This window comes from Choloepus didactylus, chromosome 2 (genome assembly GCF_015220235.1).
Source record: "Choloepus didactylus isolate mChoDid1 chromosome 2, mChoDid1.pri, whole genome shotgun sequence".
Classification (NCBI taxonomy): Eukaryota; Metazoa; Chordata; class Mammalia; order Pilosa; family Megalonychidae; genus Choloepus; species Choloepus didactylus.
This window is the reverse complement of record NC_051308.1, coordinates 90,560,475-90,583,289: the sequence shown is the minus strand read 5'-3', so window position 1 is coordinate 90,583,289 and position 22,815 is coordinate 90,560,475. Positions and strand designations below refer to the sequence as shown.

Here is a 22,815-nt window from a genome sequence, read left to right as displayed (position 1 = left end):
TTAATATTAATACTGGCATGTTATAAAATAGGGTTCAGAATTCATTTAATTAGAATATATTTTTAAATATGAAAATATATAAAAATTACAAAAACAAAAGCATAATTTATAAAATATAAATGTTAAGTTTATATTATCATTCTATTAGCAATATTAATTGCCAGATGAAACAAAAATTAAGGATTGAAAAAACAACTAATTCTAAAAATGAAGAAAATGTAACTAATCATGAAATTTCAAATGAAATATTTGATCTTTTAAATGTGTTAATGGTATCACAAAGATATTTTTATACAAATTTTTTCAGTTACTGAAATTTTTCTGACTCATCATTAGTTGGGCAGTATGGTTAGAACGTAAGTAAAAACATCAATTTTTTCCCTTCAGATTATCTTCAAATTATCCCATCTCTACTTTGAAAAGAGAGAGCTCTTTTTGAACAGCTTTTTGGGATTTTTGCTAGTGCTGCAATCCCTTTTATTGAGAGTAAGGTGTATTTCCCTCCCACCCACACCCCCCAAAAACACTACTGGCTCATCTTTGGCATTTTTAGTTTCATCATGTACAGAGAGAGATTCCATTTCAGTTATCTGATCAATTTCAAAACCATCCGTTTCATATTCTAATTGACTGGGAAGTTTTGAATTTTAAGAATTATTCTTATAGCACTAACTTTGTAATACTCCAATATGGCCCATCTAATTTGGAGACTTCAGTTTGTCTTTTTGTATATGTCGAATAATTAAATTCTTGCTCTAGTGCTCAATCCTTGAATGATTGGGATTTCAGATTTTTTTAAGTGCCAAATACTATTATACTTATTTTAAAAAAGACTAGTATTTCAGTCTTTAAAATAGTAAGTATAACAAAATCCCAAAAATACTGCAACACTAAGACCTGATAATACAATCACTACAGCCTGCCTCCAACAACTCTCATTCTCTGCACAGCACTCATTCTTAGTCATTCTTCAAGAATGGACATAAATATTGACTCCTCTGTGAAACTTTTCCTGACCAAGTCCAACACTTTCAGATAAAGCTGACTTATCTCTCTGAGATACCACTGTACTTATCATATATATATATATATATATATATATATATATATATAAAACTGTTTGTTTACATATCTGTTTTCTGCTAAACTGTGAACTCCTCAAAGGCTGAACTGATTCATCTTTATTTCCCCATTTTCCACACAAGGCCTGGCTATTCCTTCACCCTTAACAAACATTCACTTCGCTGATCATAAAGAAAGATAGAATTGGAAATGGTAATTAGGTCTGATTATGCCCCTGTGGGTGTGGTCAGGTTTGGACCAAAGCCTTGCCAGGGCCAGAGTGGGTTCCATTATCAGTAAGCTTCAGTCTACAGAGTCCTGTCCTTGGCTCAATCAAAAAACAAGGCACTTCCAAACAGGCCAAAGGTCAGCAGTACAGAGAACTGGTGCTATAAGAGCGGTTTCATCCTCCTTCTTTGGATCAAGTATTCAATTCCCTAAAACTAGTATTTAAAAGGAAAGGAAGCCCTTTTATGGAGAGGTGCTCATTTTGTGATTTTTGTTATCTATACAAACAATAGTTGTTTTCTAGTATCAAAAATTTCTATTATCAAGTTCTGTATAATCTATTTATATGAGAGAAGAAAATATTTCACATTGTTCCAAAAACTATAAGCTCCTCTCTAAAGAGAATTACATTTTCTGGATTTTTCCACACCTGGACAAGATTAAGAATCTCTGTTCTATGTCAAGAGGTTTAGGTGTTAAGAATCCAGAGATTTGTACGAATCTCTCACTTATACTTTAAGCACCAAATGGTAATTATGCAAGTAAATATGGAAGTATTTATATGGCTTGGCGATGTCAAAATCACTTCACCTTATGTCTGTCAGAGTACCAATCTACACTTTAATGAATGCAAACAGAGGATCTGGTCCCAAATTTGCATGTTTAAGAACTTGACTTCATGACTCCCGGGGAGGAATGTAGACCTGGCATCGTGGGACGGAGAACATCTTCTTGACCAAAAGGGGGATGTGAAAGAAAATGAAATAAGCTTCAGTGGCAGAGAGATTCCAAAAGAAGCTGAGAGGTCACTCTGGTGGGCACTCTTATGCACAATTTAGACAACCCTTTTTAGGTTCTAAAGAATTGGGGTAGCTGGTGGTGGATACCTGAAACTATCAAACTACAACCCAGAACCCATGAATCTCGAAGACAATTGTATAAAAATGTAGCTTATGAGGGGTGACAATGGGATTGGGAAAGCCAAAAGGACCACACTCCACTTTGTCTAGTTTATGGATGGATGAGTAGAAAAATAGGGGAAGGAAACAAACAAACAGACAAAGGTACCCAGTGTTCTTTTTTACTTTAATTGCTCTTTTTCACTTTAATTATTATTCTTGTTATTTTTGTGTGTGTGCTAATGAAGGTGTCAGGGAGTGATTTAGGTGATGAATGTACAACTATGTAATGGTACTGTGAACAATCGAATGTACGATTTGTTTTGTATGACTGTGTGGTATGTGAATATATCTCAATAAAATGAAGATAAAAAAAAAGAACTTGATTTGATTCATTCTCTCAGGTGAATAACATCATGGAAACTGAATCATACCAATTAAACAAGAAATTGACTGGTCAACCTTAATGTACTTTATTATTTTATAATGATAACTGCTAAGTTGACTGGTATAAATAGACTGACCAGTTCAGGCACACTTTCCACTGCAGAATCATCTTCATGGAATGCCAAGTCATTACATCTCATGCCCAGAATACCGCTTAACATATTCCATTTCCTATAAGAAACTCTATACCAGAAACAAACAGTATCAGAAGTATAGCTGAGGAGATTTCTGTATTAATTCTCTACTGCTGCCGAAACAAATGACCACAAATTTACCAGCTAAAAACAACATCTGTTGATCATGTCACAGTTCTGTGGGAGTGCAGATACAGCATAGCTCAGCTGGTCCTCTGCCTAGAGACTCAAAGGGCCAAAATCAAGGTGCCAGCAAGCCTGGGTTTTTATCTGAAGACTTGGGGGGAGAATCTTGCTTCCAAGCCCATTCAGATTGTTGGCACAGTTTTGTCCCTTGCAGTTGTATTCCCAAGATCCCCATTTCCTTATTGGGTCTCAGCTGGGAGCCTCTCTCATCTTCCTAATGTTGCCTACATCCCTTATCACATTGTCTCTTCTGTCTTCAGACAAGCAACATGAGCTCTTCTCACCCTTCAAATCTCTCTGACTTCTATGGACTCTCTTCTAACCCTAGCTAGATCATAGCTTATGTCCATTTGCAACTTTGTATAAGTTCTCCAAAGTGGTTGTTACTATTTACACTCCCTCCAGCAAAGCACAAGAGTTTCCAAATCCCATATCTTACCAATATTTAATGCTGTCAGACAGTGCCAGATATTTACATTTTTGCCAATCTGATGAGTAGTGGTAATTCACTGTTTATATTTGCATTTTAATAGTGAAGTTGAGCATATTTTCATATATTTATTGGCCACGAGGTTTCTCTTCCATGCACTGCTCATTCATATCCTTTGCCTATTTTCCTATTGGGTTGAATTCTTATTTATTAATAGGCTGTCCTTATATAGATACAGATATATCAATGTATCTGTATTTATATAGATATATTAGTAGTCTTTATATAGATACACCCTTTGTCACTTGAGAAGATATTACAAATATCTTCAGTGGCTTTCCCGTTCACTTTGCTTATGGTATTTTAAATTAAAAAAATAATATATTAATCTTTTCCCTTAATAATTTGTGTTCTGTGTATCATGTTAAGAAATCCCATGATACCTCAAGAATATAACAATACTCTATTTACTTTTTCAGAAATTTAAAATTTTTACATTTTGAAGTTATTTAACTAGAAAGAGGTGTCACAATGAGAATGCACTAAATGCCAGTGAATTACACACTTGCCACTTAACTATTTCATAATTACCATTATACCATCTGTGACCCACTGATGTTATCTTTTCGTTAATTTTATAATAATTTTATTGTGTTTAAAAATAAATTTTTATTTATTTTAAATTTATTTAAAAATAAATTATTTATTTTAAATTTATTTAAAAATAAATTATTTATTTTAAATTTATTTAAAAATAAATTATTTATTTTAAAATAGAATAAAATTTTATTTTATTGCAGTCAGAGACTATGAACTGCATGCTGTAGATTCTTTGGTATTTACCGAACCTTTCTTTATGGTCAATTTTTTAAAATGTTTCACATGAGCACAAAGAGAATGGATATTCTTTACTTACTGGAAATCATTACTTTCTACAATGATCATATATTTGCAATCTGAAAAAACCAAATTACTGAATTAAAGAGCCGATCAGATAATGTCTACTAAAACTAATAAGTCTCCAAGAAGAACAGTAATACTATTGAGCATTTCCTATGTACCAACTTACTGTGTACCAAGCATTGTATAAGATAGTTATATGTTATTTTATTCAATCTTCTTAACACCTATAAGGAAAATGCAATTATTATCCCCATTTTGCCCAGGAAGAAACATCCCCAAGTCACACAACTAATAAATAGGGAAGTCTGTATTCTTAAGAGTATGCTATATTATATCTATGTTATATTGCATTAACATAGATACAAATGCATGCATACACATATATTCATATATATGTATACATATGTAAAACAGTACATGCAAAATATTAAGCAGGCACATCAATTTTATCCAACTCCAAAGGTAGCACATGGCATCTTTAGTAAGTTATAGCTATTCTTAAGCAGTAATAATGAGAGAAAAAAACAAAATACCTCTGGCAGTTTTTTCATTCAGATTCACACCATATTTTGCCAAAGATCTAATCACGTCACTTTGCCCAGCCATGCAGGCTGCATACAACAAATTTCTCCCAACAATGTCTTCTTCCAAGAGTAGCTCCATGGCCTGTTCGTGATGAGGATTCTCAGGATCTTCAAAAATCTTCTGCAGACCTTCTACATCCCCTGTGAGAGCAGGCTGTAAGAGGGGGTTTACAGTGTCTGTTACCTCAAGTTCTTCAGCTGCTTCTTCTTGCTGTGAAAAAACTACTGATTTTTCTGAACTTTCTGACTCTGGGGGACCTTCTGACTCCATTAACTCCAGAAATACCTGAGATCAAAAAAAAGGTAGTAGAAATCTACTCAAACAAATAGGTATTTATTTATTTGCTCAGTGGACTAACAATATAAGTGGGAAGAAAATACTTAACTGGTTGAAAGGAATTATAAAATAAGATACTTCATGCAACTACTAAGAGTAAATATATTGCCTGAAAATATAAAGTGCTAAAAATGTGATATAAACAGCAAATTCAATAGGAACAGGAGAATAAAGAAATCAATGTGGGCTAGATTGTTTAGGAAAAGATTGAAAGAATATGTTAAAGAGACCTACCTGCCTAAACAGAGGTCCATGTTGGGGAGAAGTGAGAAATATAGTTGGGTCACTTGAGCCAGATAATGAAAACCATAAAAATCAGGCAGGGATGTTGAGACAGAATTAATTCATTTAGTAATACTTACTGAAATATTACTAATATACTAAATGCTGTGTAAGCATCATGTAAATTATGAGACAGAATTCATTCATTTAGTAATACTTACTGAAATATTACTAATATACTAAATGCTGTGTAGGCATCATGTAAATTAGAAGAAGAATTATATTTCAAGGAGGAAAATGTGGTATGCACAAAATAAGTGTAATAAAAGGTGACAAGTGGTAAGTATCATAAGAGATTACAGGCATTTAGAAGGAACAAGATCAATTCCAGGTAGAGTTAATCAAGAAAGTCTCAATAGTGTGTGTTCTGCCAGAACACATTAAATTGGGAATGGTTCCGAGAAGAGTAGCATGCTCCCTCATATGTACAAGAAGGTTTTGTGGTATTACTGCTCACAGTCGCAAAAACCTGGGGCGAGGCGGGGGTGGACGCCCATGAACAGGTGCATAAACTGTCATATATTCACACAAAATTGTATATAGCAGTTAAAATGAACAAATTATTGTGATATACAATGTGGTAGGCATTCACACTCTTACATAATCCTCTCTCCTTAAGTGTGGACTATCTTACAAGAGAATACAGGAACAGTGAAGGGATATCACATCCATGATTCGCTTACAGTAGACTGTGACTTTTGCCTCGCTGGTGTTTTCTCATGTGCTCTGATGGAGAGAACCACCTGTCAAGGAACCAGTAACCTCTGCCCAACAGCCAGCAAAGACCTGAAGGACTTAATTCTGCCAATAAACATTGAGTGAGCCTGGAAGTGGCTCTGCCCCACTTGAACCTTGAGAAGACTGTGGTTCCAAGCAACTCCTTGATTGCAGCCTCATGAGAGACCATGAATAGGAAGACTCAGCTAAATCTTGTCCGGATTCCAGTTCCACCCAAATTGTGAGATAACAAATGTATGTTGTTTTAAAACTAAATTTGGGGGTAATTTGTTACACAGCAATAGATAACTAAGACATCAACAATATGGATAAATCTTAGCAATATAATATTAATTGAAAAAAGTAAATCCAAAAGATTTCAAGATAAACTTTGAATAAAGTTAAAAGCAATTAAAATTAGACCTTTTAGGAATATATGTAGATGCAATAACATTATTTAAAAAGGAGGAGGAGGAGCAGGAGGAGAAGAAGAAAAGCAAGATTGAACAGAAGATTCAAGATTCAAATGTTTACCAGGGGTAGGGGAAGAAGGGCAGAGGCAGGAAATGGGATGAGAAGGGAATCATATATTCAGTAAAGAAATAGCATTTAAGCTGGGCCATAAAGGATTGGGAAAGACTTGGTCATTCAGAAGTCAGAGGGAAGGGAATTCTAGATACTTGGTGTCTTACTTCCCTGGCCACTAAAACAAATATAATACAGTGCATTGGCTTAAACAACAGAACTTATTGGCTAATGGTTTTGAGGCTAGGGGAAGTCCAAAATCAAGACATTAGCAAGGCAGTGCTTTCTCTCTGAAAACTGTGGCATTCAGGGGGTGGCTTCCTGCAAGAAAGTCCTTGTTTTTCCCCTCACATGGCAATGCACGTAGTAGCCTCTTCTTTCTCTTCCAGTTCCACTGACTTCCAGACTCTTTCTCCTTCATGTGGCTGTGTCTTCTTAAAGTCTCCAGTTTTAGGATTAACGCATAACCTCATTCAGTGGGATTAACGCACAACCTCATTCAGTTGGACTACACATGAACCAAAAATAACATCTCCAAAAGATCCTATTTACAATGGGTTTCCACCCACAGAAATGATTAAGATTAAGAACATATTTTTTTCTGGGCTACATAACTCAACCTACTACAGGTGGAATAACGTAAGTAAAAAAAAATACCAAAACAAAAAACACAAGGTATATTTGGAAGTGAGCAAATTGGTCAATTTGGTGAAGCACAGGTCATTCAAGATAAGTAGGATGTATACTCTTAAAGTAGGTTGAGATTACATCAGTAAGTGTGAACTTTATTCTGTAGATAACTGGGAAGCCACTGGAAGGTTTTTGTGCAGGAACTAAAATGGTGAGAGGTGTGGTTCAAGAAGATTTATCTGATACGTTAGAGGAATAAGAGACTAGAGGCAAAAGGAAAAAAAAAGACCAAGGAGGCAGTTATTACAATAGTTATTACAATAGTCTGAATTAGTGAGAGCAAGGGCTCAAATTACTCACTCATGTAATTCAATAAATATTTATTGAATACTTTCCTATATGCTAGGCACTGTGTTAGGCCCTGCCTGGGGAGTCAACAAGATAGAAAAGGTTTCTGCTATCATAAAGCTTGTACTCTAGTGATTGGACATAGACAATAAAACAAAATAAAATAATTTTAGATGAAGTATTAGGGAGTAAGAGGAGATTAAAGAGAAATATCTTGAATAAGGAGGTCAAGGAAGCCTTCTCCAAGAAGATGACATTGAGGCAACATTTTAGAGGATGAAAAGGACAATGAAGGTCAGAGGACAATGGAACAACATTCTAAAGTGGAGTCAGCAAACTTTTTCTGTAAAGGGCCAAAGAATAAATAATTTACGCTTGTAGGATATACCATCTCTATTGTAACTACTCGCCTCTGCCATTATAACCTGAAAGCAGTTGTAGACAATACATAAATGAATGGACATACCTGTGTTGAAATAAAACACTACAAATAGGCAGCCAGCTGGCAGGCCATAGTTTTCATACCAAGTTCTCAAGGAACAGAATAAAGTGCTGAAAAAACTATCATGTAATTCCATGGTGAAGTAAAGAAAAGAAATAAGATAATAGAGGAAAGATAATTGTGGTATGCATTTTAAAACTGACAGAATGTTAGAATCTTCTCTATATGTATATAATATTTGTAAGGTATTGAAGTTAGGAATTCTCAGATTGCAAATAATAGAAAAGCCAAATAAGACTGGCTTTAAAAAGTAGGAGATTATATTCTCACATAAAAGAAATCTAAAGGTAGAGATGGTTCAACAGCTGAAAAATATAATTGAAGACCCAACCTCTTTTTTCTTTCTATTCCATCATACTTATTGCATAAACCTTTCACCTAAATGGTTGTTGCCTCATGGTAACAACATAAATATCATAACTCCTAGCATCATGTCTGCATTCAAGGCAGGAAGAAGGGAGGATCCTCCATACCAGTGACATCCATCCCTTTTAAGACAAAAGCAAAATGAAAGCTTTCCTAACAAGAACCAGCAACTTTACTCATATGTCAAAGGCTAGAACTGTGCCGTGTGGCTACCCCTATCTTTAAAAGAGCCAAAAAACCAAGTATCTCAACTTTCCAGCTTCTATAAAGGAAGCAAACAAGGAAGATGAGGATTGGCAATGGGTGTTGGGCTAGCCAATCAACCATGACTACTGTGCCGGTTTGAATGTATTGTGTCCCCCAAATGCCATTATCTTTGTGGTCTTGTGGGACAGACATTTTTGGTGCTGGTTGGATTTGCTTGGAATGTGCCCCACCCAGCTGTGGGAGATGATTCTGATGAGATGTTCCCAAGGAGGTGTGGCCCTGCCCATTCAGGGTGGGCCTTGATCGGTGGAGCTATATAAATGAGCTGACTCAAAGAGAGGAAACGGAGTGCAGCTGGGAGTGATGTTTTGAAGAGAAGCAAGCTTGCTGGAAAGGAATGTCCTGGGAGAAAGCTGCTTTGAGGCCGGAGCTTTGGAGCAGACGCCAGCTGCCTTCCTAGCTGGCAGAGGTCTTCTGGACACCATTGGCCATCCTCCGGTGAAGGTACCCGATTGCTGAGGTGTTACCTTGGACGTTTTGTGGCCTTAAGACTGTAACTGTGTAGTGAAATAAACCCCCGTTTTATAAAAGCCTATCCATCTCAGGTGTTTTGCATTCTGCAGCATTAGCAAACTAAGACAGATTTTGGTACCAGGAGTGGGGTGCTTTTGCTGCTGACTTTGCAAATACCAAACATGTTGGAACGGCTTTTTAAGTGGATAAGGGGAAGATTCTGGAAGAATTGTGAGGAGCTTGATAGAAAAGGCCAAAACTGCTTTAAAGAGACTGTTTATGGAAATATGGAGTCTAAAGATACTTCTGATAAGGACTTAAGCAGAAATGATGAATGTGTTGTTGCAAACTGGAAGAAAGGTGATCCTTGTTTTAAAGTGGCAAAGAATTTGGCAAAATTGAGTCCTGGTGTTGGATGGAAGGAAGAATTTGAAAGTGACAACCTGGAATACTTAGCTGAGGAGATCTCCAGACTACATGTGGAGGACGTACCCTGGCTTCTCCTTGCAGCTTATAGTAAAAGGCGAGCGGAGAGAGATAAACTTAGAACTGAACTCTTGGGTTCAAAGAAACCAGAAGTTAATGGCTTGGAAAATTACAGGCTTCCAGGGGGTGGAATCCCAGAAGCTACAGCCCAACATGAGGATGTAACCAAACGTGGAGCCCAGCCGCCGTTTCAGTGCAAGCCAAGATTGGAGATGGAATTATCCAGAAGGGATTTGTGGAAAGTCCAATTGTCTGATGGCTTTGACCCCTGTGTGCTTCATGCAAAGCCAACAGAATTTTTGCAAGATCTTTATAGACAGAGCCATTGCCGGTCTGGACTGGAGGAGACAGACAAGGAAAAAATTAAAGGAAAAATTTCTTCAAAGACAGAGCCATGGAGGTTGAGGTCTGGAGTCAAGAGGTCTCAGGCTGGGAGAGCAGAGCAGCCCACATGCATGGAAAGGGTGAGTTTGCCCTGGAGGTCGAGGGTGGGCTTTCCGCCTTGATGCTCTGGAAGAGTTTTGCCACCTCAGGTCCCAAAGAGGGTGGAGCACATTTCCAGGGAATTGGGGAGAGCCTGGCTGCCACCCCACTGTTCTGAAGGGGTTGAGCGTGTGCCCCGGAGATGGAAAGGAATCCGGGAGCTGCCCCAATGTTTGAGGAGGGTGGGGCCGAGAAGGTGGTCTCCCCAATGTGTGGATATGTTGGAGCACTCACCCAAGCATTTGGAGAGGAAACAGCTGCCAAAAAGGCCCTTGGGAAGGGTTAGGCTCCCGCTCTCTCAAGCCCAAAGGATGCAACATTGTTCTGTAAATGACTCTCGGACTTTGAAATCTAATGGAGTTTGTCCTGTGGGTTTTAGGAACTGTTTTGCTCTTGTTAACCCTGTTTTCCTTACTCTTTCTCCTTATGGCAATGGAAATGTTTATCCTATGAATGTCTCTCCTTTGTACATTGGGAGCACATAACTTGTTCTAAGTTCACAGATCCACAGCTAGAGGGGAATTATGCCTCAGGACTGACCAGGCCTAAATTGATTTTGATGGGATTTTGTACTTAACTTTTGTTACTGAAATGATTTATACTGTGGTATTTTGTATTTGGAAAGATGATGTCATTTTGGGGTCCAGGGGGTGGAATGTGCCGGTTTGAATGTACTGTGTCCCCCAAATGCCATTATCTTTGTGGTCTTGTGGGACAGACATTTTTGGTGCTGGTTGGATTTGCTTGGAATGTGCCCCACCCAGCTGTGGGAGATGATTCTGATGAGATGTTCCCAAGGAGGTGTGGCCCTGCCCATTCAGGGTGTGCCTTGATCAGTGGAGCTATATAAATGAGCTGACTCAAAGAGAGGAAACAGAGTGCAGCTGGGAGTGATGTTTTGAAGAGAAGTAAGCTTGCTAGAAAGGAATGTCCTGGGAGAAAGCCGTTTTGAGGCCGGAGCTTTGGAGCAGACGCCAGCTGCCTTCCTAGCTGGCAGAGGTTTTCCAGACGCCATTGGCCATCCTCCGGTGAAGGTACCCGATTGCTGAGGTGTTACCTTGGACGTTCTGTGGCCTTAAGACTGTAACTGTGTAGTGAAATAAACCCCCGTTTTATAAAAGCCTATCCATCTCTGGTGTTTTGCATTCTGCAGCATTAGCAAACTAAGACAACTACCATCAAAAGATTTGGTCCAAATTTTATCTTTGAGATTATTTAGTCAAATTCCTTCATTTTAGAAATAAAGAAGAAACAAAACTTTTGGGTTTCCAGCATCCCACTTCCCACCCTCCCAACATACACATTCACACCAACATACACACTTAAAGAATCCCAATCTCCCTTTTGGAGAATTCTTATAATGGAAGGTAAAGCTAACTTCCCTCTACAAGAGTCAAAGAGGCAAGATATCTCCATCTGAGCACAAGCCTCTGGACAGAAACATGAGTTAGGCTCAATCAATCAGCTGTTTACTCTCAGGATCTTGAATCCTGAACAAGAAACACAAGAATATGCGGTTAGTAGAAGGTCTCATCACACGTGACAGCAGCAGTATGAAGCTCAAACTTCCTGCCAGAATATGCTGTGGTTCCCCTGGTTCTGTCTCATCTCCAGTCCTCCAATGATTATATGGGCCCTTGATATAGTACTGAAACAGCGACTACTAGTTATCTTCCCCAAAATCAAATCTCCCCCCTTTTTTTTCAAACACCAGGCATTTTATTTTACCAATTTTAATGATGGAGTAAGACTATTTCCCAGTCTCCCTGGCAATATGGTGTGGCCATATGTCCAAGTAGTGGCCAAAAAGATGTTAATAGATGTGTAGTAGGCAACTTGTAGGAAGTATAATTCTTTCTCACTGGACTGCAGACATGATGGCCAGAACTTGCAAAACTAATTTAGACTATTAGGTGGATGTCTATTTATATTATAATATACTCTATATATTATTTTATGATTTTGTTTTTAATTATATATACAAACATATAACTTCTATTAATAAATAATAATTTATTGTCTAGTAACAATGGACACTTTGTTCTAGATACACTGCATATAAGGTTATATTTGCATTTATATAATTAAACAAAATAGAGGCTCTAGGAGGAGCACCGAGCTAGAATACAAGGCAGCATGGCTAGAGCGCCATTATGAGGGGCTGCTTACTGCAGCTGTGTTTCTGCTCGCTCTCCTTGTGGTCCCTGGGCCGCTGTGGTCTCTAGTCTGAGACCAAAGCCACAGGTCTTAGCGGGTGGCCGAATCTGTGTCCTGCCTCAGCACCTGGAGGACACACGGGAGAGAAAATGAGCCAGAGGGACACACTGGTGCATCTGTTTGCCAGGGCAGAGGCCCTAGAACGGCATGGCTGGGAAGAGGAACCCACCTGGAAATCCCAGGGACCCTAACCCAATACCAAGGACTTGTGGGTCAGCGGCAGAGACAATCTGTGGCGAGACTGAAATGAAGGTTTAGACTCTTGCAACAGCCTTAAAACTCCAAGAACACCTGGGAGGTTTGATTATTAAAGCTGCCTGCCTCCCTAACCACTCAGACACATGCCCCACATCCAGGGTGAACAGCACCAACAACACACCCAAACTTGGTGCACAAACTGGACCCCACAAGAACCAGACCCCCACACACCACAAAGACAAAGTTGGGGAGAACTGACTTGAGGGGAATAGGTGACTCATGGATGCCATCTGCCGGTTAGTTAGAGAAATTGTACGCCACCAAGCTGTAGATCTGACAAATTAGAGACTGGTGTCTGAATAATCCTTCATATCCTAAAAAAATCCTATCAAGTAAAGTAAATGCCAAGAGCCCAAAAACAACAGAAAATTTTAAAGAATATGATAAAACCAGACGATATGGATAACCCAAACCCAAACACCCAAATCAAAAGATCAGAGGAGACACAGTACTTGGAGCAATTAATCAAAGCACTAAAGACAAACAATGAGAGCATGGCACAGGATATAAAGGACATGAAGAAGACCCTAGAAGAGCATAAAGAAGAAACTGCGAGAGTAAATAAAAAAATAGATGATCTTATGGAAATAAAAGAAATGGCTGGCCAAATTAAAAAGATTCTGGATACTCATAGTACAAGACCAGAGGAAGCTGAATGATGACTCAGCAACCTCAAGAATCACAGAATGGAAAATGAAAGAACAAAAGAAAGAATGGGGAAAAAAATGAAAAAATTGAAATGGATCTCAGGGATATGATAGATAAAATAAAATGTCCAAATTTAAGACTCATTGGTGTCCCAGAAAGGGAAGAGAAGGGTAAAGGTCTAGAAAGAGTATTCAAAGAAATTATTGGGGAAAACTTCCCAAACCTTCTACACAATATAAATACACATAGCACAAATGCCCAGCAAACTCCAAATAGAATAAATCCAAATAAACCCACCCCAAGACATATTCTGATCAGACTCTCAAATACTGAAGAGAAGGAGCAAGTTCTGAAAGCAGCAAGAGAAAAGCAATTCACCACAAACAAACAACATAAGACTAAGTAGTGACTACTCAGCGGCCACCATGGAGGCAAGAAGGCAGTGGCATGACATATTTAAAATTCTGAGAGAGAAAAATTTCCAACCAAGAATAACTTTATCCAGCAAACTCTCCTTCAAATTTGAGGGAGAACTTAAATGTTTCACAGACAAACAAATGCTCACAGATTTTGCTAATAAAAGACCTGCCCTACTTCAGATACTAAAGAGAGCCCTACTGACAGAAAAACAAATGAAGGAGAGAGAGATATAGAGAAATTTAACAGACATATATGGAACATTACATCCCAAATCACCAGGATACACATTCTTCTCTAGTGACCACGGAACTTTCTCTAGAATAGACCATAGGCTGGGACATAAAATAAGCATCAATAAATTTTTTTAAAAAATTGAAATTATTCAAAGCACATTCTCTGACCACAATGGAATACAAATAGAAGTCAATAACCATCAGAGACTTAGAAAATTCACAAACACCTAGAGGTTAAAAATGAGGGGGAGATGAAAACATTCCCAGATAATCAGACGCTGAGGGACTTCGTCATCAGTAGATCAGTCCTATAAGAAATGTTAAAGGGAATTGTGCAGGCTGAAAGGAAGGGACACTAAACAATTGACTAAAACCACATGAAGAAATAAAGATTTCCAGTAAAGATCACATGGTAAATATAAATACCAATACTACTGTATTTTTGATTTGTAACTCCACTATTTACTTCCTACAGGATCTAAAATACATAAACTGTAATGATAAATTAGTCGTTTTGGACTCAATGTAAAATATGTAATTTTTGACAAGAACTACATAAAGGTGGGGGAATGAGGGAGTATAGGAACACAGTTTATGTGTCCTGTTAAAGTTAAGTTGGTATCAAAGAAAAACAAGATTGTTACAGATTTAAGATGTTAAATTTAAGCCCCATGGTAAACACAAAGAAAGTATCAGAGAATATGATCATAGAGATGAAAAGTAGATTATGGGTTACAAGAAGTGGGGGAAGGGGCAATGGGGAGTTAATAATAAGGGAGTACAGGGTTTCTGTTTGGGGTGAAGGGAAATTTCTAGTAATGGATGGTGGGAAGGTGATGGTTTTGCAAAATTGTGAATGTGATTAATCCCACTAAATGAAAGCTTGGGAGGGGTTGGAATGGGAAGATTTATGCTGTATATATGTTTCCACAATTGAAAAAAAAGACAGTCTAAATAGATAAAGACAATTAAATGCCATAGATGATCCTGGATGAGATCTAAGAATAGAGGAGAAAAGGCTCAAAAGAACACAATTTGTACATAAGAAAAAAATGAAATATAGAATGTATGCTTTATAACAATGCTAAACTTCTTGTGCTTCTTAACTACACTTAATGTGATTACATAAATGAATATTCTTGTTCATAGGAAATGTATATGTGAATTATATTATTTGTTCAAGGATGTGTGCAACTTGCTCTCATATGTTCAGACGACAGAGCAATAGATGATGGATGATAGACAGGGAGGGACGGAGGAAGGGAGGGAAAGAAAGAAATGGTAAAGTGACAAAATATTAAAGATGGTAGATTGGGGTATTGGTGGAGAGGGGATGGGGTATGCTGGAGCTCTGTGTATGGGATTTATATAATTTTTGCAACTGTTACTGTAAGTTTGAATTTATTTCAAAGAAAAAAATAATATTTATCCTATGTAACATGCTGTCTTTTTTTTTTTACTAAGCTGGGTGTCACTCACTAAACTGATTTCACGACCCACTAATGGATTGTAACCCACAGTCTGAAAAAACATTAGTCTTGAATAACCATTATAGAGACTATAGCAGGAAGGCAACAAGAGTGAATCTAAAAGATGTTAGCATTTGCTTATGGTTAACAGCTTGGGTAACCTATGGCCCAATGTACCCCGGACAGTTCCAGTTACATCTGTTCCCTTGTTGTGATTTTAAGAGACTTTAACTTAATTTCATTTAAATAGATTTTCATTTAATTCATCTTTAACTCTCTAAAGTGTCCATTACTACTGGAAAATAAATTTATGTGGTCACTGTAGTAATATCAGTTGTAGTCTTCTGGAACATTTCTGTTAACGACATACACAGTCAAACCTTGGGGAGCCCAGACATAAGACTTAAAGATATAGAGAAAAATCATATTTGCATTTCATACAGATTCCTGCTGCTACTAGGACTAGCAAAGCATCTTTCTCTTCCCTTCCAAACAGCCAGCTATTTAGGCCAAGCTATAAACCCACCTTCCTCCTAAATGTTTTCATGATGCCCCCATAAAATGTACTCTTGTAGCACCTTTCCTGACTAACTCTAAAGGTAGTCTATACAACAAAATTATGGTATTATATTATTTTCTAATTGCTTCAAGTATGTAAGATATCTGCCTAATTAGATCACAAATTTGCTGGGATCAGGGATCAAGCATTATGTTATTTTGCATCACTTTTAGATGTATCACAATTCTTGACAGGTAGGCCCTATGTGGTCAAAAACTCTTAAAGCAGGCTTACAATGTGCTCAGCTTTTCTTCACAGCCAAGGACAACTGGTTTTGGAGTCAGACAGACTTTAGTTCACAATCCAATTCTGCAACTCGTTAGCTGCATAATACTGGGCAATTTACCTAATCTCTAATGGAATAACATTAGAACCTCACTTATATTATCATTCTGAGAATTAAAATAAATTAGATGATGCATATGCCAGGCACATAGTGAGCACTTAATAAAAGGAACCAATCACCATCATCATCATCCCTCCAGCAAAATCACCCAGGAAGCATAAAGAAAAGAGGACAATGGTATTATTTTTTGAATATGCGGCATTCTTACTTGGGGCCTGACTAAATGATTGTCTACTCTACCAACAGATGCTTGATTATAGATAAGATTCTCCTGCATTTAGAGATAGTCTGATTTGAGGTTAATTCAGAGGTTTGAGGCCAAACTATGAATCAGGCCAGAATACTCACAGCTACCATATGTACATCCTTGAACAGTGTTTAATTTCCATGTCAGCCCAGAACTAACATAATTAGGGCTGTAGTCCTTGAATTCTGATCTCTGGACTCCTTTACACACTTAAAAATTGAGAACACCAAAGAACTTTTATTTATGTGGATTACATCAATCAATATTTACCATATTAGAAATTAAAACTGAGAAATCTTACAAGTATTTATCTTAAAATAATTACGTTAACATAAAAAATACCTTATAAAATACAACTATACTTTCCGAAGCAAAAAAAATGAGAAGAGTAACATGCCAGTTTGTATACTTATGTCCTCCAGAAAAAGCCATATTTTTTAATGCATTCTTGTGAGGGCAGATGTATTAGTGTGGACTGGGTTGCAACCTATTGGTTCAGTGTCCATGGAGATGCACCCCACCCAACTGATTGGATAATTTCCACAGAGGCGTGGCCCTGCCCATTCAGCGTGGGCCTTGTTTAGTTTACTGGAACACTATATAAGCTCAGACAGAAGGAGCTCATAGCGAGCTGGAGCTGAGACAGACATTTTGAAGACAGCCGTTGGAAGCTGATGCACACATTTTGGAGAACACCATTTTGAAACACAACCTAGGAGCAAGCAGATGCCAGCCATGTGCCTTCCCAGCTAACAGAGGTTTTCCGGATGCCAAAGGCCTTTCTCCAGTGAAGGTACTTGATTGTTGATGCATTACCCTGGACACTTTGTGGCCTTAAAACCGTAACTGTGTAACCAAATAAACCCCCTTTTATAAAAGCCAATCCATTTCTGGCGTTTTGCATTCTGGCAGCATTAGCAAACTAGAACAAGTAGCATTGCTAATCTCTTTATGTGTCTAATGTCTTGCTTGATGGAAGAGAAATGTATTCTCATATGTGCCTCTGCATTCAATCTACAATGATGTGTGATATTACGATGTCATATATCATGCAGCCTCTAGAAAACTTCACTGTACACACGTGAAAGTATGAGGTTACAAAGGCAAATAACAACTTACTATTAATAATGAAAACAGTTTTGACTGCCAGACTCCCTGAAAGGATTTGGGGAATCTCCAGAGGTCCCTAGACCACACTTTGAGAACTACTAGACTAGGGATAACACCCAAGCCAATCTAGTCTATAGTCAAACCCTCAAGATTGCCCCAGTCCAAATGTAGACCAAACTAGGATCAGCCTTTTTGAATAAAAGAACAAAATGAAATCTTCCAGGGCATTTATCCTTAGGCCTGACTTTTAAAAGAGTATATCTGATTAGGAGAATAAAATTAAACTTTCCTGTCATGTGTTTAGTGGTCTATTACTGATTATGCTCTTCATCATCTATCTTTTGAAGACAGGACAAAAATTCTTTTATTTTTCTTTTCTTGTAACACAGAAGTTTTTGAATATTTAAAGTATTTTACTGTGACTATAAATACGAATGGGATAATCATAATAATGTAATTTTTCCCTTATTCCTTCTATTTTCTATATATTGAAAAAACTTAACTCAAGAGACCAGAACATGAAGAGATATTCCTGACATTCCTGAGAACAACATAACAACAACAAACAATATAACAATAACAAAGAACCAAATATAATAAATAACCAATTAGATATGGTTTAGTTTAAAATTCTTATTTTATGGAAAAGAAAATTAAGGTTCAGAGAGTCACATGGCTTGGACAAAAGCAGAACATCTGTCTTCAGACCCTGTGCTTCACCAAGCTCCTGCACACTAGATAAAGTGTTAAATAATCAGTAATACACTACCATCTAATCAATTGTAAAATGGAAAAGGTAATACTGTCATGACCTTGCCCAAAGTAATGATCTACATGATTTTAATACTATGAAAACTGTAAAGTGCTAACACTTCATACTTGTTCTCTCAGAACCATTCTGTGGGGTAGACAGTATCCCTCTTTCACAGGTAAGGTTCAGATAGGTCAACTGAATTGTCCAAAATCACGGTGAAGAGCACAGTGACAAGACAATATCAATGGTACAAGGACAAGGATGGGTAAAACTGTTGGCACTTTGGCATTAATCAAGACAGTGGCACCCAAGCACTCAATCTTGGGGCTTGCCCTTAAGAAACTTATTCCCGCAAAGGAGAAGCTGGGTCTACTTACAGTTACGCCTAAGGGTCACCCCCAGAGAACCTCTTTTGTTACTCAGATGTGGCCTCTCTCTCTTAGACAACTCTGCCAATAAACTCACTGCCCTCCCCCACCTATGTGGGACATGACTCCCAGGGGTGTAAATCTCGCTGGCAATGCGGGGCATGACTCCCAGGGTTGAGCCTGGCTCCGGAATTGTAGAATTGAGAAAGCCTCTTGGACCAAAAGGGGGAAGAGAAACGAAACAAAATAGAGTTTCACTAGCAAAGAGATTTCAAATAGAGAAGAGGTCATTCTGGAGGTTATTCTTATGCATTATATAGATATCCCTTTTTAGTTGTTAGAGTATTGGAATAGCTAGAAGAAAATATCTGAATCTGTTGAACTATAATCCAGTAGCCCTGATTCTTGAAGATGATTGTATAACTGTATAGCTTTTATGGTGTGACTGTGTAATTGTGAAAACCTTGTGGCTGACACTCCCTTCATCCAGTATATGGGCAGATGAGTAAGAAAACAAAGACAAAAATAAATAAATAATAGGGGATAAGGGGTATGGGATATTTGGGGTATTCTTTTTAATTTTTTATTCTTATTTTTTGGGGGAGTAATGAAAGTGTTCAAAAATTGTGGTGATTAATGCACAGCTATATGATGATACCACGAACCACTGATTATACACTCTGGATGATTATCTGGTATGTGAATACATATCAATAAAATTGCATTTAAAAAAAAGACAGTGGCACCAAACTGACTAGTAGTGACTGTATTCATCACCGCCACATACTTGCAGTAAAAAATGTCAGTCTCACTTAAGAACGTTCTCAACGAAGCAGTATAAATTAATTTCACTAAATCTCAATTCTCAAGTACACATCTTAAGATTTTGCATGACAAAACAGGAAATATACATCAAGCACTTCTGTGTAGCAAAACACAGCAACTGTCTAAAGGAAAAGTATTTGATTGTTGGGTTAAGAGTTGAACTAGCCATTTTTCTCAAAAAACATCAGTTTTACTTGAAAGAATTGACAAACTGGCTACCCAGACTTCGATATCTGGCAAACATTTTCTTGAAAATGAATGAAGCGAGCCTGTCATTTCAAAGAAAACAACTGACAGTATATGCTACCAATCCAAGATTTCAAGCAACTATTAATATTTTAGAAAACCTGATTGGCTATATATGGATCGTTGTGAACTTGACAACTTCTAATACTTTTCTGATGAATCAGTTATGATATTAATGACTGGTTTTTTTTAATAGTAGATCACGAAACATGTTAACAATTGGAAGAGCTGTATAATTTAATGAACCGGTATTTTTCCAGTGACCAATGTTTGATGTTACAAAATCAGAAATGGGCAATGATCCATTCAAAGTCTAGGACAGACAGACAGATTTTAACGTAACAGAGTATGAAAAGTTCATTGATACACTTTCAGATTCCACATTGCAACTAGCCTTTAAGAAATTACCACTTGCCAAGTTTTGGTGTGGTCGATAAGAAATATATACGCAATTATCTTTAAAAAGCTATTAAAATACTCCTTTTTCCAACTACATATTTATGTGAGGCTAAATTTTCTTTATATATTTCAACCAAAGCAACATATTACAACAAAATGAATGCAGAAACATCAACGAGAATGTCTCCTACTAAGCCAGAAATTAGAGATCTAAAAATAATACCACTTTCCCGCTAACTTTTTTTAGTTTTAGAAAATATTTTCCATGAGAAATATGTTATTTGTGTTAACATGTAATGGGTTTATTTTTGCTATTTTTAAATGAATTAATAAACATTTCAAAATTTCTTTTTTAATTCCTAATATTTCTAATATTTACTATATCAATAGTTACAACCCATATAAAGGAAAGCTCTTTGGGATCCTCTTTTGGGATCCATTACATAAGAGTGTAATAGAACCTTGAGACCAAAAAAGTCTGAGGACCACTACTTTAGGACATATGAGTCACTGAAGTAGCAGTAGCAGAGAGTCTTGCTGGGGGGCTTGTCCCATAAGGTTGCTACTGTGGTGTGAGGAAACTATAGGGAGGGCTGTGGGGAAAACCACACTCCAGTCAGCACTGAATCAGGCAGGAGCTCAGTAAGCTGAGGGAGCAGAGAGCACCAGAGCCTGCGAGAACTCCCGAAACCCTCACCAAACCCAGAAAGACCTGTTCAAATTATCAGAGCCACAGAACTACAGCCAAGAATGACATAAAGACAGGAGTGCCCAGTGAACAAGTAACCTTTCTCCAGAGCCCAGAGACAGCCAAGGGATCCCAGATACTTCCCCACAAACTGATTACATGAGTCATCCACACCTATCCCCATATCCAGAATGCCACCTCAAGGAGAGAAAAAGGGGAGAAACTATCTGAGAACTAAAAATTTTTATATAAGAGAGAGTAAACACCAACCAAAGAGACAAATTACAGATTTAGCTGAATTTTAAAATGGACTAGACATTTAGTTTTTTTTCCTGATAACTAATAAGTAAGTGTTCATGAAAGCAATTAGATCATAGACAAAAATACATTATATTTTCTTTACCCATAAATTATAACATGACTCAAAATTGTAACCCAGCTATCAGAAATTAAGGAAAATATTCCATTTATAACCAGGAATTTCATGCAGAATATGAGCATGGGGAAGGGACACAGAGGGATGGAACTATGAAGGCAAGAAGGCATATTGAACTATGAGTCCAAAGACTCTTGCTTTAGTCCTGACTCTGTGATTTATTAACTATGCAACGTTTCTGAATTCAGTCGCATTTATGAAAGGAGGATACCAACTGCTCTGCCCTTCTGAATTGGTGTGGGAAAACAAGTCTATAAACTTTTCTTTTTAACTATAAAGTGTGAAATCTTTTGAAGCTGCAAGGCATGTTCCCTGACCTACAGGCCTTCGCAGTCAAGTAAATAAGAGTGCTTTGAGAGTAAAGAGGATGGACTGGGGGTAGGAAAGTCGGGGAAAGGCTTCCCAGAAGAGATGACATTTGAGTACTGAAGAGTAAAAGGATTTTTTTAAAACAGAAGAGAGGGGAAATCCAGGTAATGGGAAAAGAATAAATAAAAGGCAAGGAGCTAGACAAAGCAGCCTGAAGTTGCGGTGGAGGAGCAGTAATAAAATCCTAAAGGGCCTTTTAAGTCAACTGAATTTTATCTTCAAAAAATGTAGTCCCTTAAAGATCTACGTCCCAGCTCAAAGAGAAGGCCCCCAAAGGCAGTCCTGGGCTTCCAGGGTTACAGAAAGAGAAGGCCTGAGGAAAGGATGCGGATAGTAGCAGCCCGGCGGTGCGACCCAGGAGGCCGTGGGGAGCCCTGCGGGGGAAGTTACTGGTCACTTCTGGGCTCCGGACTTCGCCCTTAAGGCCTAAATCCCCGGGGAACCTTCCGAGAGCCCAGACGGTGGCCGCGAGGCTTGACCGCGTATGCAAGGCTCGCGGCGGACGCAGAGCCCGAGGACGCCGCGATTGGAGCCCAGTCGGCCTCACCACCCCCAGCCGCTGCCCGAGACGCCCGACAGATGGATGCCCGCCCGCCACCCGAACCCCAACCCAGCCCACCGCCTACCCAGCGCCACGACTGCCGACTCCCAGCTCCCGGGGCCGCGGGCTTCCGCGGTTACCATGGCGACGTCGCACGCAGTGAGCTGCAGCACTAGCCAGGCGCCGCGATTCCGGTTGCGCGCCAAGGTCAAAGGTGCTGCAAAGAAAGGCGCGGGAAGCAAAGGGAGAAAGCCGAGAGCAGCTCTTCAAGATGGTTAAAGACGTTCCATTCAGACGGCGGCGGCGAGCTGCTTTGTCTTTATTTTTGTAATATTCTGTAATATGGTTTATATTTATTTTAAATTTAAAAAAATAATGTTTTGAAAATAAGATGTATACAGTGGTTGCATGGC

The 22,815-nt window shown here is 38.1% G+C and overlaps 1 protein-coding gene across 5 annotated transcripts in view; it reads right to left on the bottom strand.

Annotated features, from left to right (window-relative positions):
* The window catches only part of ANKRD45 (ankyrin repeat domain 45), a 94,736-nt gene extending 72,212 nt beyond the window's left edge, over nucleotides 1–22,524 (bottom strand). For all 5 annotated transcript variants that reach the window (XR_005215162.1, XR_005215163.1, XR_005215164.1 and 2 more), the window contains exons 1-2: nucleotides 22,488–22,524; nucleotides 4,823–5,159 (exon numbers count right to left, since the gene is read on the bottom strand). Coding sequence is in view for 2 of the 5 variants with exons in the window: in XM_037825326.1 (XP_037681254.1) it covers nucleotides 4,823–5,144 (322 nt within the window). In the remaining 3 variants the exon portion in view is untranslated. The remainder of the gene's footprint in view (nucleotides 1–4,822; nucleotides 5,160–22,487) is intronic.
* Nucleotides 22,525–22,815: the final 291 nt, after the last annotated feature.